General features: G+C 40.2%; 1 protein-coding gene across 1 annotated transcript in view; it reads right to left on the bottom strand.

Annotated features, from left to right (window-relative positions):
• Positions 1-2,803: 2,803 nt before the first annotated feature.
• KCNK2 (potassium two pore domain channel subfamily K member 2) overlaps positions 2,804-17,819 on the bottom strand; it is a 138,432-nt gene continuing 123,416 nt past the window's right edge. The window contains 1 exon segment of the mRNA XM_054397185.1: positions 2,804-3,121. Within this exon segment, the coding sequence (XP_054253160.1) occupies positions 2,804-3,121 (318 nt within the window).

Raw genomic sequence — 17,819 nt, 5'->3', positions numbered from 1 at the left:
AATTTAGTTTGGTAAGATGTAATAATTTAGATCTGTTGCAAATGTGAGAAAAGGGAAACAAAATTAATGGGAGTTCTTTTCACAGATTATATAGAAAGGTAAAAAATGCCGAATGGTTTAAATAAAATCCAAAATATCTCAAACTTTGTCACAGGACCTCAAAACAACATACACTTTTCAGCCAGTCCTGAGATGTCCAAAAATGTCTTTCAAATGGAAGAAACCACATAAGACAACAAATGCTATAGGCTGGTAAATGGAAAGAAACTGGCTAGAATGATCCAAGGGTTTAATCTAAGATACCTCATCTCTGAGTGTCAAAAAAAAAAAAAAAAAAAAAAAAAAGAAAGCATTAAAGATTGATAGTTCCTTTCTCCAATTCTGATTCAAAAGGCACATCCCACACAGATCAGATTGGAACATTGCCACACAGTTGTGGGCTATCGTTCCCTTGGCCAAGAACCAATTAAAGAGGCATCTGCAAAATATTCCCTGCAGAATGACTGCTCTTGTGTGAAAGGCTACTGCCCTTCAAGCTGCTTCTGTACATAGTTCTGCAGAAGGTTACCAGCAGCCACAAGTGAATGGGCAGGAAGAAAGGTCAGAGCTCCCCACACCTCCCAATTGCCATCAGCTCTGCAGCACATGATAGGAGAAACTGTAGCCTGCCAAATGTTTGAAATAAAATAGCAAGAAACACAACTTCAGGTACATCAACCAAAGAGCATTATTTTTAATACCAAGAAAAAGAATTATTTCTGTGCTGGGTGAGTCAAGCTTTTATTGCTAAACCAGCTTAAATTGAAGCAGGTGGCAAGCTGCTATATACTCTGTAACCAATGAAAGCACAAAAAATCAGTTTCACAAATTATTTCTTAACATTCCAGTTGTAGCAAGCAGGAGATTCAGAAAAGCTTATTTTAATTAAAAAGTTTATTTTTCATTACAATTCACAGTTTATGCGTGGCAAGAGGAACACTTGCCATGAGGACATTCAGAACACTGTGCTGGGGAGACAAGGGTCTTTGTTATAAGAGCATTGCTCAGTGCTGTGTCATGTAACTTCCTTAGTTTTTTAAAAGCATACTTCTCTGTAAATGTTAATTGACTGATATTTACACTGAATTGATTGAATTTACATATTAACTTATATTTATTAGAAAACAAGCTAAGCATCCAAAAAACATTAACATTCATATCTTGCATGTTACCTAATGGTCAGAGATGCTGTAAGATTTGCCACTTGAATCATGCCCAATCAGCATTCTTTTTTTTTTTTTAATTTACACAGAGCCTAAATTATTCTTTAAGGCCTGTTCTATTCGTTTTATGTACAGCCAGGTTACAAAAGACTAACATAAGGAAAAACCACATAATTCTCCATTCCATCCTGCATTTCTTCTGAATGTCATGTACATCTATAAGCAAAACAAAAAAATACAAAATTAATGTGTTTTCTTAAAAACAATAAAGAAAACCCATAGCCTGGTTTAGATCTGCTGTTTGTCAGCCTATCCTGTCTGAACAATCATCAGTATTCAGATTGTGCTATTTATCAGCTCTTCTTCATGCCTGCACTTATATTCAGAGCCATCTCTGTTTGAAATGTAGAAAGTCACAGTGATACCAACTTCAGTTGCATTCCCATGCTAGTCACTGCTCTGGCGCAGGCATCCACTGTACTGTGTGACATTAAGGGAAGCACTCCCGCAGGATTCCTGGGTAAAATACCATACAGTGTCTGGTGTGACTTGACTTAAAGAGGAAGTTAAGAATCCTTTTCATAGAGCAAACATCTGGCAGAAGGATTATGCTTGTTAAAAATTGCTATATTTTTCTGCATTGTTCTCTGGATGTGGATAGAATACAGCAATTAAAAGCCTCTCCTCCCTCTCCTCATGATAGTAATTTTTATTTGCTTGTCATCTATCAAATAATTCAGTGATAGATAATTTGCAGATTTTTTTTTTTTTGGTACATCTGACAGAGACAAAAAACAACTGCTGAACTTTGCTTGAAAAAGTAAGACCCCAGGAGGGTCAGCAAATTCTGCAAGTTAATGTGAATAAGTATCAGCTGAACCTGAGTAAAACAAAAATGCTTCTTGGGGATGTGTTTGCAACGTCTGAAACTGCAGTGCCTTCAAATTTAGAGCTAAGAACATCATCTGATGATTGTTGAGTTTTGGCATTTATTCATGCTGGTTGGTATCTTCACCACAGACACCCATTAAAACACCATCATTTCAAGAAGAATGAAAGCTCAAATGAAATACACTTCTCATGAAAAAAAAAAAAATATGACCCAACCAAACAAAAACCATACAGGAACTGTAGAGGTTCTGGTTCTTCAAAAGATAAGGCACTGACAAAAATTTCTTAGGTAAAAGGCTGCATAAGAATTTCTTGCCATTTACAAATGTGTTGTAGTCCAGAAATGGTCCATTCCTAGGCTCAGTAAGGTAGACCCTGAAATTTTAAAGGACTGATCCCTCAAAGCTACATTGTTACCATAAAGAAGTGTGATTCATTCTTGAGGCCGTATGGCACATTAGAAGTGAAAAACAGTCTGGGCAGATAAAGGCAGAAGACATTCCTTGTTCCAGCATCTTTCGATAACAGAAGTGCCATTCATCTTTGTGTCTTTGAAGAGATGTGATGGTAAATCTGGACTGTAGTTTCTGTGGAACTCATGCACACATATAAAATGCTATTGGCATTGATCATCAACAAGGTGGAGAGAAAAAGGGTATATGGCTAGTCTAAGCCAAGAGCTTCTCAGGGACTGGGATCCAAAGTCATGGCTACTTAATGTTTTCAATAACAGCTATCTCTTCTGCTGCACAGTGCGGAGTCAAACCGTTCATGTAAATGCTGTCTGTCTTTGTTAGAGCTGGCAAGATGTCCTTCTCACTGGTGAGATGGTTGACTGACAGGGTTCTCTTGCAAGGAGTCAGGTCTTGATTGTGGTTGACAGCGAGTTCTGCAGAGAGCTTCCTTTTGATGGAGGTAGCTCGCTGGAACTTGTCATAGATCTCCACGCTCAGGCGCCTTCGAGTTTCTTTGAACTCTGCGGTGACATTGGCTGTCCACTCTGCAGCATGGGCTCTGAATTCCCCTACCTGCAGCAAAAATGAGGAGGGAAAAAAAAAAAAGAAAGAAAGAAGAAGTCTTCAGACACTGTTTAGGATCAAGAGCCCAACAAGACCACAACACAGGTTTGGACTGGGAAGAGTTACCACTGCTGCCAGCACAGATTTCTCATGCCACAGATTCACTCTTTCATTAATAGAACTAAGGAAGACAAAAATGTCACACTACTAAAGAGTTAACCAACTTCCAAAAACACAACAAAAATATTTTCTGCTAAAGTTTGTTTCTTTAATTATAGGCAGTCAACAATACAGAGAAGCTGCAGAACACTGACACGTGCACAGTACCCAGCTGGTCAGTGGATGCTGAAATCCCAGTAATCCGGGCTCTATTATGCATTGCTACTCGGGTGCAGGGTTATAAACAAGTGCTCTTACTGTCTGTGGAAAGATCCCTGGGAGACTTGGCAAAGTATTTTCTAAATTTAGACAGAAAAGCTTTTTTTAAAGAAAAATATCAGCTGCTTGTATTCTCTCTGTGCTTGCTCAAACGTAGCACCAGTACAGCAACAGTTTCCATGCTGTCAGCAACATGTCTGCTTACTGCAATGGTATACTAAAAAGCAGCAAGAAGACAACTGCAGAGTGGAACTTTGAGAGCTGTTAACCAATCACACCTGAAGAAACGTGGCATGATGTTTGCCATTGCTGTACACTCACCCCATGGCTGGAAGGGGCTATTTCCCCTGCTATGTGCAGATCTCCAGTCAGACTGGCTTCAAGTTGCTAGGTTTGTGCCATCACTACCATTTCATGAATGCATGTAGATCTCTGCTGCCCAATCAGTTGCTGTGCTTTAACTCTCTATGTCCTTACATTGATGGCCTTTATGGCAAAGGCTGATCCATTTTCACTAAATACCTGCCATAATTTTTATACTAGGAAGCCGAAGGTCTGAGGGCTGGGTTGAGGAGAGGGAGGAAAGCAGCTGCTGGCAGAGAATCCCAAATAGTCCTTATTTTTCCCTCAGATACAGCATGAGGTAGACTGAGCAGCTCACTCAGATATTGGTCTGAAATTAACTATGGCCTTGTAGTTTTTTTGTATGCTATTTATATTTTTGCTGATGTATTTCAACCAAACAACTGTTACAATAGTAAACAAGTTACATCATTAATTAAAGGAGGCACCTTTTGAAGAGATTATCTCATTATAGCTGCAAAGGAAATAGATTGTCTCCCTTTAAATCTCTGCTTTGTAGGCAGTTTAATAGTGGGAAGGCATAGCACAGGGAAGATAGACTGCTGATAAATATAGCTCCAAAGCAAAGCATTTGAAGAATTAACCTACTTAAATAAATTAGTCTAACTAGTACTGCTCAGTCCAGAATTTCAATCATTGGCAAGCAAACTTGGACTTGGTGAGTACAGAAATAATAAATAACAAAAATAACACAGAGAAGGTGGCAGGGGGGGAGGTAAAGCATCAAAGAAAAGTGGTCATGGACTTATTCACGCTTTGCAGTGCAGCAGAAAACAGGAATAGAATGGAGGTAGAAAATAATCAGCTCACACAGGGGTGACTGGGTTTCAGGGAAAATTTCCCCCTCCAGAAACAAAAGAAAATATCTCTTTACCCAGAGGTCATTTTATTACATCTGTCTCAGCCTCAGTGAATTACACAGATGACTAATATGGACCCGTTATATATATTTTCTAATCCAGGACTGTTATCTGTAAAATACACAGAGGACTCACCCAGCTAAATGATTATTAGTATTTAAATTGTGCAATTAGAATCAGACACACTGCACTTCAGATCTGAAAGTAATGAAATCTGTAATGCTGAAATATTGCAGCTGCTACAATATTTTTATTTTAGTAAACAAATAATAAAAATATGATAAGCAGTATCACTGCACAGCCTTGGGCAGTTTTGTCCTTTTTCCCAGCTTTATTAGAGACAGGCAGCTCAGGTTCTGGAGTGAGCTTCTATCTAGGGGAGCAAAGAGACAGTGTATAGGTTCCTATTTTACCCTACACATTTGTACCCCTCACCAACTCACCCAAGCATCTACCAGACTGGTTGTTTGGCTCAGGCACACATCTCTGCCACTGCAAATGATGACATTCAAGGGATGTTATCAGATCAGTTGCTTTAAAACTGCATGTTGGCAACCAACTGAAAGCTACAAGCATCTTAAACTGTTTTTTTTGCACATGCTTTTTAACCTTCCTTTTACTAGTGATTTCAGTTTCCACTTCTCTCTTGTTTTACCAGTAAAGAAAAAAAACCTGGCCATGCTTCTGAAGAATACACGTCCATGTAATCCCTAGGACAGGCTCAGAATTCCCTTGCCAGCCCACCTCGCTAGCGATGAACCTGTCTTGCACAGGGCAAGATGCTATATTTTAACTCTTGTGCACATAAGTTATTCAGGAGAATTTTAAAATGGTGGTTGTTAGCATATCTGATGACTGCTGAAGAACATCATTAAATATTCCTTTGGAGGTAGATTCATGTTCCAGTTAATGTGATGTGGAACATGAACATGGTGTACTCAGTTCTATCTGCCTGTAGACCAGAGCTATGATGCTGCCTGGCATAAGTTCAGTTTATATCAAAATCATTAGAAAAAAAATTAAAAATGCAGTCTTATTGCTAAGCAGAACTGAAATGCATTAGTAGTAAAACAGAAGTAATTGGCACAGCATGAGAAACTAGAAGTTCAGTGCTGTGTGGGCTGTGTGTGCCCTAAATTACTGCTTTCAGCCCCTAGCTTTTGTGTGAACTGAAATGCACTCAGATAAATGTTATTTCTTCAGAATAAAACTCTTAATTCCACAGCACTTACAGACTCAAGCACAAAAGGTTATAGGAAAAGAAATGTGCAATTTTTCACTACCAGTGTACATAAGCAACTTGCTATTCTAATCTGATCCCTCTGAGTTCCATAGGGACATTTCTGTGTATGTTCAGACTATTTCTGTCCTTAGGGTACGGCATTTTATCACACTGCATTACAGCTCCTCTCCATCTAGGGGCTGACAGCCACAAAATGTCTTATGCAAAGTGATTGAAATGCCAGTTGCCTATTCTGATCCAAAAAACTCTTAACATACCCAGCTAATGTAACAATTATTTACTTTTCTCCAATTCTCTTGCCTTATTACACAGCATAGCACACAGCTCTGTAGCTGTGCAGCCATTATAGTTGGGGGCAGAGTGACACAAGGACAACGCCTCTTTTTCACATAAATTATTGACAACTAAGTACTTTTACATAAGGCTGAATGATGAAATATTTCAAAAGTAATAGGAACATGTAACAGTCACAGCACTTCAGCAATACAGTAAGCAGCAATAATCTGATGCTGCCGTTCATGCCTAAACTTCAAGGAATTGAAATGTCACCAGTACTGCGGACACAGTCCCTAACCCAGCTCGAGGATTGACTTCCTCCACACAGAATGGCTTGAGTTGGAAGGGACCTTAAAGATCATCTAGTTCCAACTCCCCTGCCATGTGCAGGGACACCTCTCACCTGACCAGGTTGCTCAAAGTCTCATCCAGCCTGATCTTAAACACTTCCAAAGATAAGGTGCCCACAATTTGCCTGGGCAACTCGTTTCAGTGTCTCACCACCCTCATAGTAAACAACTTTTTCTAATTAGTCCAAATTAGACTGGAAGGTGTTAGATATATTTCACAAGGAGTATCAACTCTAACCTTTGAATGTAGTACTTTGAATATCATCAGCTAGTAACTTTATTACGTATTTATGAACCTTACTGCTATAGAGACCAAAAAAGATAAGCATCAATGACAAATTCTCATGAAATACATTAATAGTAACACAACTAAATATTCCACACAGCATACTTCACCACAAAAAACTAGATACCTTCTATCCAATAAAGGGCATTGACTCAGTTCTTTGCCCAGCACAGGGTGTCTGGCCTCCAGTTACCACTGCAGATGGGCCTGGTATCCCATACATTATCTGTCATATCTGACAGCCCCATCGGGGTGTCTCAAATACCACAGGTCATCTCTAGTAAGATCTCTACATGTCTATGTTAAGCTGTCTCTGTCTACCTGTGGTGCAAATGTCACATTTACTATATTAGGATATAATGAATAATAGACTCTGAACAATTTTGATCTGCGTCTACTCATTCCTGTTAAAGTCACTTTTGAGTTTTTGGGAGTTTGTTTTCAACCATACATCAAAAAAAAATACTGCATGAACTTCCCCAATGACCAAAAAGTTCCACAGATGTGCATATACTTTAGCACCAAAAGTCAGATATACTAAATTTGACAGAAATAGGAAAAAACATGGACATTAAGCAGCCATTCCTTCACATGTTCCTGTCAAAACCCCTCTAAATTAATGATGACCTAAACCTGGCTCTCAGCCAGCATCACTGCTGAGACCAAAACTCTCTATCCATTTTCATCACCACCAAATTTTAGCTTTCTCATTGTCTAGCTGAGCTCCATGCTTGGACAGAGGCCAACAGCATAAGCCAGAATGTATGTCCATGGGGATGCTACAGTTAAAAGACCAAAAAGACAACAAAACAAAACAAAACAAACAAACAAACAAACCAACAAAAAACACACACAAAAAAAACCCAGAACACATTTGAAGATACTGAAGTATCTGCTTTAATCTTCAGTATATTTACTCTAATTATTTATACTTGTCAGGAGTTTGAAGATCTTTCTGGACACTCTGCTCACAGAGGATATCCAAAGAATGGATATCCAAACAAAACTGCCCACCATGTAGGAAGACCACATCCTATGAAGTGTGGTCTGGACAGCACAAGACATGTAGCCATAACTTTTACATGCATAATCTGTACTTTGAACTAAACTGCATCTGTGCTCTGACAGGAAAACCCAAAAGTCTAATGAAGGACATCCTTAAAGGAATCAAAAGAAATACACATTTATCTAACATAACTTTGCCTTAATTTTGTTCCTCTCTGTCAGGGAGGAAAATTCCCAGCATTACAATAGCCAATCTACTTCTGCTTACAGAACGCAAAGGAATACGTAGTTCTCAAATGAAACTCAGATCCATGACTTGAAAGTTACAATATGGAAAGAGGTAAACCACTAACTACCAAACAAGAAAAAAAGTGGCATAGAAATAGCAAATGAAAATATGTGTTTCTTAATAATGCATATAGCTTTCTCTTTCATAGCTATACTTTTTGGTGTCTCCCTTTGGCATACAGGGCTCATACATTTTACAATGGTCATGTTAGGGAAAATAAGAAAAAAATTAATTCAAGAGGAAGTAGATGAGCTGGAGATAACCATCTATTTTAGATTAAAAACCAAAAAAGTGGTCTTCATTACAGATATTCATAACATTCTAGATATTCCTTAGTATATAATTTCTAACATTTATCCCTAATGCATTCTCATAAGTGTTTTGCAGCTTCATTTTTCCTCTTCAATGTACTTTTTTCCTGTTACTTAAAAATAACACATCCAATTAACCTCTCCACAATATGGTACTAAGAGACGTAACTAGAAAGAGCATGTACATGTCACATTATCCAGGCAGCAGAGTAGAGCACATAGCATTATCTTAGCTTTCAAGAAACTCATCCAACACTCACAGAAATTGTTCTCAAAGTCACACTTGAAAATCAAAACAGAAAAAAAACCCAAGCAGGTACAGAGAGGGTTGATGAGTTTAACAATGCAGCTCCTGGGTAGCTTCATTCCCTGCATTGACAGGAGGGTTTATCTACTTGCCATCTCACTTGCCTGCAGTTCTGGGCAAGTGTATGCCACCTATGCCCACCCGAGCTACTGCTGGACACAAATTTATGTTCACTACATCAGTTGCCACAGAATCACAGAATGTTAGAAGTTGGAAGGGACCTCCACAGAACTTTGAGTCCAACCCCCATGCCATAGCAGGATCACCTAGGGTAGTCTGCACAAGAATGCATCCACGTAGGTTTGAAAGGTCTCCAGAGAAGGAGACTCCACAGCCTCTCTGGGCAGCCAGGTTTGGAAAGTCTCCAGAGAAGGAGACTCCACAGCCTCTCTGGGCAGCCTGTTCCAGTGCTCTGTCACCCTCACTGTAAAGAAGTTTCTCCCCATGTTGAAGTGAAACCTTCTGTGTTCAAGTTTGTATCCATTGTTCCTTGTCTTATTACTGTGACCACTGAAAAGAGCTTGGCCCCCTCCATTTGACACCCACTCCTCAGATATTTATACACATTGATGAGATCCCCTCTCAGTCTTCTCCTCTCAAGCATAAAGAGCTCCAGGGCTCTCAGTCTCTCTTCACAGGGGAGATGCTCAAGACCCCTAATCATCCTTGTGGCTCTCTGTTGGCCTCTCTCCAGCATATCCTTGTGTCTCTTGAATTGGGGAGCCCAAAACTGAACACAGTGTGCCAGGTGTGGTCTCATCAGGGCAGAGTAGAGGGGAAGAACCTCCCTAGACCTGCTGGACACACTTTTTTTGAGGCACCCCAGGATACCACTGGCCCTCTTGACCACAAGGGCACTTTACTGTCCCGTGGAGAGCTTGCTGTCCACTAGGACTCCAAGGTCTTTCTCCATGGAGATGGTACATGTCTACAGGCTAGAGAAGACTGCAGTGTAGTATAGAAAAAAAGACAAGTTTCACAGCAACTTTTATTGAAGCACGTGCATTTCCTATACATTCATAGTATAACTAAATAAATTCCCATACCAATTACCTGTTTTTTAGTATTTCTGTAATTACAGCATTATTAGTAAGTACCCAAACCCTGTTGTGCTGTAATCTGTGTATTTAAAGTATTTAAAGAAGACTGCTCTACTTGTCTTTAAAGGTAACCAATAATAAAATAAAATGTAGAAATACCTCAGGCACCTCAGTACCTATGCTGAGCTTTCCCAGGTGTTTAACCACTACCTTCTATTCTTTCATTCTGTCAGGACTTCAGCCCTGTAGCAAAGAACTATTCCACTCCAGGTCTTTTAGCTACTAGACATTAATTTTAAAGTAAATGGCACAAATTAAGCAGTATGTGATCTCCTTTTTGGTTACCCTGATTGGTATACACATCTGTCTGGGTTTTAGGCATCTATTAAAGGGGAAAAGGTTCTAGTTTGTGGAATTTTTATCTCCTGGACATTACATAGTTGTATTTTATAGCCATGGTGGTCAGAAATGCTTTGGGAACAATGCTATCCTACTGGAAAATGGATTATTTGGTCCTGTAATAAGTAATGTTTGTGAGTTTATTCCGGTTAGTAATAACTGTTTGGTTTCACTCACATAAATTGCACAATCACATCTGATGCCTTGGATGAAACGAACCACATTCTCCAATGGGAATGCAGAGACTCCATGATTTTTTTTTTTTTTGGTTTTTTTTTTTTTTGTGAAGGAACATCTATGGTGGCAGCTGTGGGAATATGTTTTGTAGAGATGTGACAGATGGTAGATACAGAAATGGTCCTCTTGTTCTATCATGGTCTAATTCAACAAAATAAAACCAGGTAGAGTACAAAATTAAAAACAAAATCATGTCTACAAAAGCAGAACCAGATATTCTAACAGTCACCGCAGTTAATTGTTGTACTTCTTTTTTGTTTCCAGAAATATGAACACTGCTATGTTAGGTACTGCCTCAGAGCTATTATTGAATATTGCTCATTGGACACCTCTTTGCACAGAAGTGCTTGTTTGTGTGTCTCAGTGCTGTACACAAGTTAATTCGCCTCATTGTCTCAGTCTCTAATGTTCTGCTTTATTAATAAACTTCCAAAGATAAAAATGATGCTGACATTTTCCTGTCGAAATTGGCTGTTCTATTCAGTTGTTTCATCTACCTCAGAGAGCCATCCAACCCCTCTTGCACCTTGATGAGTGAGCGGCATCCACCTATATTAACCACAAGAAACTATTTAGGTTTACATAAAGCTCTACCACCTGAGCCTAAGGTGGTTCAGGAGAACAGCATGTATTCTGTCTGCACTACACAGTCAGTGTCTTTGCTGCAGCCAGAAATAGCAAACATTTTAAGAATTATACTAGAAGCATAATGAAACCCAAGCCACAGGCAGTTGAACAACTGTTTCGACTTTCTCCCACAGGAGACAACTGTATCATAAACTCATTGGACATTTTTAGCTTATAAAGATACACTAAAGGAAACTTTTTTTTTTTTAAAAAGGACTCTTAATTTTGGCTTGGTACCAAGTAAAGAATGACTATTGTAACTACATGGTCGAGTCCCAGTATAATTTATTTTTCAACTTTCTAATATCAATATCTAAAAGTGATATTTGGGTGAAATATTACATCTCCACTTCAGTTGTTCAACTCTAGTATTAGAACTGAGCTCATTCCTTGTAGAGAAAAATATTCTGTAGATTCTTCAGTCCTTTTTATCCAGGACTGCAAAGCAGACTTCTTACTGTCAGCAACACTTGAAATTGCAATGGCATTCTGCTGAACTGGCTTTGTCTAGGGTCTCCACCACAGGACAGATATCAAGTGCATACATACTCAGTATTACTAACATGTTTTGATGTCTTTTCCTAACAATATCCAAGAGATTAGCTTTTAAAAAGTAAAGTTTTCAGGAATATTAATCATGAAGATGTGGGCTGAACAGATACCAGATTAATTATCACTCTGACAATACAGTTAAATCACAGACATATTTGTCCCAGTAGCATCTTGCATCTCCAAAAGCAAGATTTCTTCATGTAAAACATGATAATGTACCTTCAGGGCAATTAACTCCAAGAAATGCCACTGCTATAACTCCCTCCTCATTAATCAATTTCTCATATTATGAAGATAAGTCATTTGCTCATTTGATTTTTGCATATTCAGTAGCTTTTGCCAACACTACCTGGTTGCATGTAGCCCAATCTGGAGACATTTCCATGTCCCCTGAACCAGTCAGTCACACAACAAGTCAAGGAGGAGCAGGGCCAGATGTGGGGACTGGCAGACAAGGTGCCCCCTCCTTTCAGCAGGCACAGTGAGCCATGCTGCTCAAGGAAGTGCATTTAGGCAGCACATCTCTTGTAATCAGCTCCACATCAGCATCACTTTGGGACCTGATACTTAATATGCAATAACAAAACAGCTGCCTCTAAAGGGCTATAATACGCCCAGCTAAGAGGTGTGATATAAATATAAACCACACCAAAATAACAATGCAGATGTTACATTTGTGAGTGTTGAATCTGGCGTCACACATTCAAAGTACACAAAGCTATGAGAAAAGACCTCTCAAAAAGAGTGTGGAAAAACATCAGCAGATTCGTTTTTTCTGAGTCTCAGAACAACATGTTCTGTCATATTCATTACTGCACATAGTACTGCAGTGTACTTGTAAAAGAGTGATCAATACAGAAACTCAGTCTTACAAACTGTTGCTAGGGTAGAGCTGAGAACACCAACTGGATGACTTATACTCAGTCTTTTGAGAAGGGAAGAGATCAAAGTGTGTTCAAAACCAGGTCAGCCATTTCTACCTTCTCCTGACACCAATACCACTCAATACATCTCTTGAGACTCTTTGAGACATTATGGACAGACTGTACTCCCATCTTTCCATGCTGGAGAGGGGTTTGGGTGGTGGGTTTTTGGTTTGGGGTTTTTTTGGTTGGTTGGTTGGTTTTTTGTCCTGTCATTTGTCAAATTTGACCTGAGAGCTATGGCTGTATTTACTGTAGAAAGACTTTTATGTTTTCCCCCATCTCACAGAAATGATTAGAAATGATCACCTTTTTGAATGTGGCTATTCTTTCATAAATGCACTTTTTTTATAGAACTTGGATGGAGTGCAGAAAAACTTTTAATGCTAGGCAGACTTCAGACAGCTCTTTTGGCATTTTTGTAGCCCTCTGTATTCTTTCCAAAGTTTAAATCACAGATGTTTGTGAGCCTACCAGGGGTCAAGCCCTGCTTGCCCTGCTGTTCTCAAACAGAGAAGGGCTGGTGGGAGATGTGATGGTAGGAGGAGGTCTAGGGTGCAGTGATCATGAGATAGTGGAGTTTTCAATATACAGGGAAATAAGGAGGTGCAATAATAGAACCCTTATTTAAGCAACTAATTCAGAGAGTACCCTGGGTAGCAGCTGTTAAGAACACAGCGGTTCAGGATGATTGGACCTACTTCAAACAGGAACTCTTGAAGGCACAGGAACAGGCTGTGCCCATGTGCCGAAAGATGAGCCACTGGGGAAGGCAACCAGCCTGGATGGGCAAGCATCTCTTGAAGGAATTAAGGGGGAAAAAGAGAGTATATAGCCTTTGGAAAGCGGGGAAGGTAACAGAATATGTTTAAGGATGTTGTTAGAGCATGTAGGAGAAAAATTGGAAAGGCAAAAGCCCAGTCAGAATTTAAACTGACCACTTCTGTGAAAGATAATAAAAAGAATTTTTATAAATATACTAATGCTAAAAAGAGGGGCAAGAAGAATCTCCACTCTTTATTGGAGTTGGAGGGGAGTATTGTAACCAAAGATGAGGAAAAGGCAGAGGTACTCAATACCCTTTTTGCCTCCATTTTCAACAGTAAGACAGGAGGGCTTCAGGATAACTGGCCTCCTGAACCGGTAGATGGGGTCAGGGAGCAGTACAGTCCCCCTGAAATCCATGGGGAAGCAGTTAGAGACTTGCTGAGCCACTTGGATACTCACAAGTCCATGAGACCAGATGGGATCCATCCTAGGATACTGAGAGAGCTGGCAGACGAGCTGGCCAAGCCACTGGCCAAGCTGCTAGCCAAGCCACTGTCTATCATTTTCCACCAGTCCTGGCTCACTGGAGAGGTCCCAGATGACTGGAAGCTGGCCAATGTGATGCCCATCCACACAAAGGGCTGGATGGAGGATCCTGGAAACTCCAGGCCTGTCAGCCTGACCTCAGTGCCAAGCAAGATTATGGAGCAGATCATCTTGAGGGCAATCACAGCACACCTGCAGGATGGCCAAGGGATCAGGCCCAGCCAACATGGATTTAGGAAGGACAGGTCCTGCCTGACCAACCTGATCTCCTGTTATGACCAGCTGACCTGCCTGGTGGATGTGGGGCAGGATGTGGATGTAGTCTACCTGGACTTCAGCAAGGCCTTTGACACTGTCACCCATAGCAAACTCCTGGCCAAGCTGTCAGCCCATGGCCTGGACATGAGCACTCTGTGCTGGGTTAGGAACTGGCTGGAGGGCCATGCCCAGAGAGTGGAGGTGAATGGTGCCACTGCCAGCTGGCAGCCTGTCACTAGTGGTGTCCCCCAGGGATTGGTGTTGGGCCCAATCCTGTTCAATATCTTTATTGATGATCTGGATGAGGACATAGAGTCCACCATTAGTAAGTTTGCAGATGACACCAAGCTGGGGGCAGGTGTTGATCTATTAGAGGGCAGGAGAACTCTGCAGAGGGACCTTGACAGGCTGGATAGATGGGCAGAGTCCAACAGGATGACATTCAATGAGTCCAAGTGCCAGGTGCTGCACTTTGGCCACAACAGCCCCATGCAGGGCTACAGGCTGGGGACAGAGTGGCTGGAGAGCTGCCAGGCAGAGAGGGACCTGGGGGTACTGGTTGACAGGAGGCTGAACATGAGCCAGCAGTGTGCCCAGGTGGCCAAGAAGACCAATGGCATCCTGGCCTGCATCAGAAATAGTGTGGCCAGCAGGAGCAGGGAAGTCATTCTACCCTGGACTCAGCTCTGGTTAGACCACACCTTGAGTGCTGTGCCCAGTTCTGGGCCCCTCAATTTAAGAAGGACATTGAGATACTTGAACGTATCCAGAGAAGGGCAACTAGACTGGTGAGAGGTCTGGAGTACAAGCCCTGTGAGGAGAGGCTGAGGGAGCTGGGACTGTTTAGCCTGGAGAAGTGGAGGCTCAGGGGAGACCTTATTGCTCTCTACAACTACCTGAAAGGAGGTTGTAGACAGGAAGGGGTTGGTGTCTTCTCCAGGCAACCAGCACCAGAACAAGAGGACACAGTCTCAAGCTGCACCAGGGGAAGTTTAGGCTGGAGGTGAGGAGAAATTTCTTCACAGAAAGAGTGATCTGCCACTGGAATGTGCCCTGGAGGTGTTCAAAAAAGGATTGGACATGGCACTTGAAGCCATGGTTTAGTTAGTCATGAGGTGCTGGGTGACAGGTTGAACTTGATGATCTCTGAGGTCTTTTCCAACCTTGTTGATTCTATGATTCTATGATCTAGGGACTGTTTTCTAGCAATGTACCTTTTAATAACATCTGCAGCAGTAACACCATTTTACTACAGAAATTCATGGATCCCCTGCTTGCATTGTGTCAGCCCTATGTATCACTTCCTTGAAAAAGGACTTTATACGCAATTCCTTTCACAAAACAACTATTCAGTGCTTTCTAGGAACAGACTTCCATCAAGTCAGTCTAACCTATTCATTGAACTTGTGGATATACAATTCTTAAAACTACTGCAATTGTCTTTTTTTAAAATTTTCTATATGTAAAAGAAAAGCCCAAACAGTTGCTTTCTTCAACAGAAGCTGATCCATCTTACTCATAACAATGCACAATGGATCAGCAATTGGCTCAGACCATCGTAAAAAGCCTCTGCTCACCAGGCTGAAGAGTTATTCTTAACACCTTCATCTCTAATGGAACAGTTTTTGCTTCTTAAAACAGTGAGAGCTAGGTTAAGAGCTCACTGTCATTTAAAGAACTTCTTCCTTCTCCTTGGTCACACACCTTCACTGAACAACTTCTGATTCTTGTTTGCCTGGCATGCCAGTTCAACTCATTAAAACGTTAGAAAACGTTTTCTCACTTGAGTACTCTCATTTTTTTCATCTTTTCATGCATATGGCCTACATCTAGTGTCCTTTCTCAAGGAACATGATAGATGGGTTCAATTTCTCTTTAGGAGGTGAACCTGATGCTGTGTTAGCACCTTCAGCCTGAAGCTAGTAAAAGGAAAAGATATGTTATAGGGAGTGCAATAATGCATCATGACAAGTTTAATTCTGTTTTGACAGACATGAGTGACAGCTCTGCCACTGGCTGCCAAGATTAAACTGAACGATGATTCAGATGAGTCAAAGTTGTTTAAGTTGTTTATAAATATCAAAGATACAATTGGCTCTTGAATTTCCACAACCCAATGTGCTATTTCTCGTGAAGTTTTAGGCTTAGTCTTTAAAGCTAGATCCATATTGTTCAGTTCAAAAGAAAGACATCCAGAATGAAACACCTCTTGTCCAAACTGAGTCAGTCGTCTGGGCTTTTCATATGTAGTGAAGACAACAGGCTCTTTCAGGATGCAATTCATCTCATATGGTAGATGCCTTAAAAATTTAAATGGATCATTCTAGAAACACTCATTTCCCTTCACTGACTGTAAAAGGAATGTAGATGACTAGGTCAGATGTTGTTATCTACATTGGAGATGAATTGCATTTTTATTGACTTGAATGGAGTCTGGACTAGAGCTTCACAAAGAGAATATCATGAGGCCGAGGGACATAAGGACTTAATTTTAAAAACAGGAATTTTAAATGTACACTCTAAATGACTAAGATTCTTGGTTGGATAGGCATTTTTGCTGGAAACATTGAAATTCAGAAGCTTCTGAAGAAAACTATGACAAGTTAAAAAACACTGTTGAAATTTTACCTTCCAAAAAGACTAAAATCAGAAGACTTTAACAGTGCTCTTGAGTAATCAGAGTATAGAGAACAATGAAGAGGAGGGAATTTAAGGCAAGCTAGCACAGCTGAAGCTGAACTTCAGAGACAGACCGCCTACTTAAGATTATAGCACACAGCATGTTCCAGTGACTTTCTGACACTTCATCTATCTTACTGTATGAACTGCTTCCAGGAGCAGATCTACCCTTCTAAAACTCCCACTTCTGTCTCTACTTGTCTTTCACTTCCATCCCTATTTGATGTATTCAAAATTCTCAGAAAGTATTTCAGGAGACAAAAGCCATTTGAGCAACTGACAGTCATTCTGCTTATCTGGATTTTAATATCAAAATTAAGCATTGTGTGGGATTAGTGGATATCTGATCGGACTTTTTTGCTTACAACAAATTTTCCTGGTAGTACCTTGTGAAAAGAATAAAAAACAAAAGATGCTTTTTTTTTTTTAAAGTGGAATGCACTATTAACACAAAGTCTTATGCAAACCACTTTTATGAACAATGTAACCATATTAAGAAAAATGTAAACACGACTATAGATATAAGGTGATATTCAACAAGCCCACTTCCTGGAATATGGAGGTTTCCTTTCACAATATACACACTAAATACGCTTTGATAAAATTGTTTTTTACTTTAGACCACAGGAAAAGGCATAAATGAGATCATTATGGATGCCTATCAAAAGATAAATCAAATACCTCTGCTGAGATGCAGTTGTGGTTGTTGAGGGGAAGAGGGGCTTTTCAACATTTGCAACCCCTCTGTCTTCATCCTGGACTCTGGTAAAATTCACCACACCTGGCTGCTATCAGCTCTTGGTCTCAAACTGCTGCAACCAAGACAAGTGGTGACTATTGAATTATCTGCACCCTCCTTTATCTAAAACATGGCAGGCTACTGCTATTTTTTTCATGAAAAGTATGATACAAATCCTACTTAAAATCTTGGTTGCTTGTAGGTATTGATACCTATAGTGAGTAAGTTTTGTGAAGGAAGATTTCAGTGGTTTATGTTTCATAGTAAATAT

Source organism: Indicator indicator, chromosome 2 (assembly GCF_027791375.1).
Source record: "Indicator indicator isolate 239-I01 chromosome 2, UM_Iind_1.1, whole genome shotgun sequence".
Classification (NCBI taxonomy): Eukaryota; Metazoa; Chordata; class Aves; order Piciformes; family Indicatoridae; genus Indicator; species Indicator indicator.
This window is presented reverse-complemented; position numbering and strand designations above follow the sequence as displayed.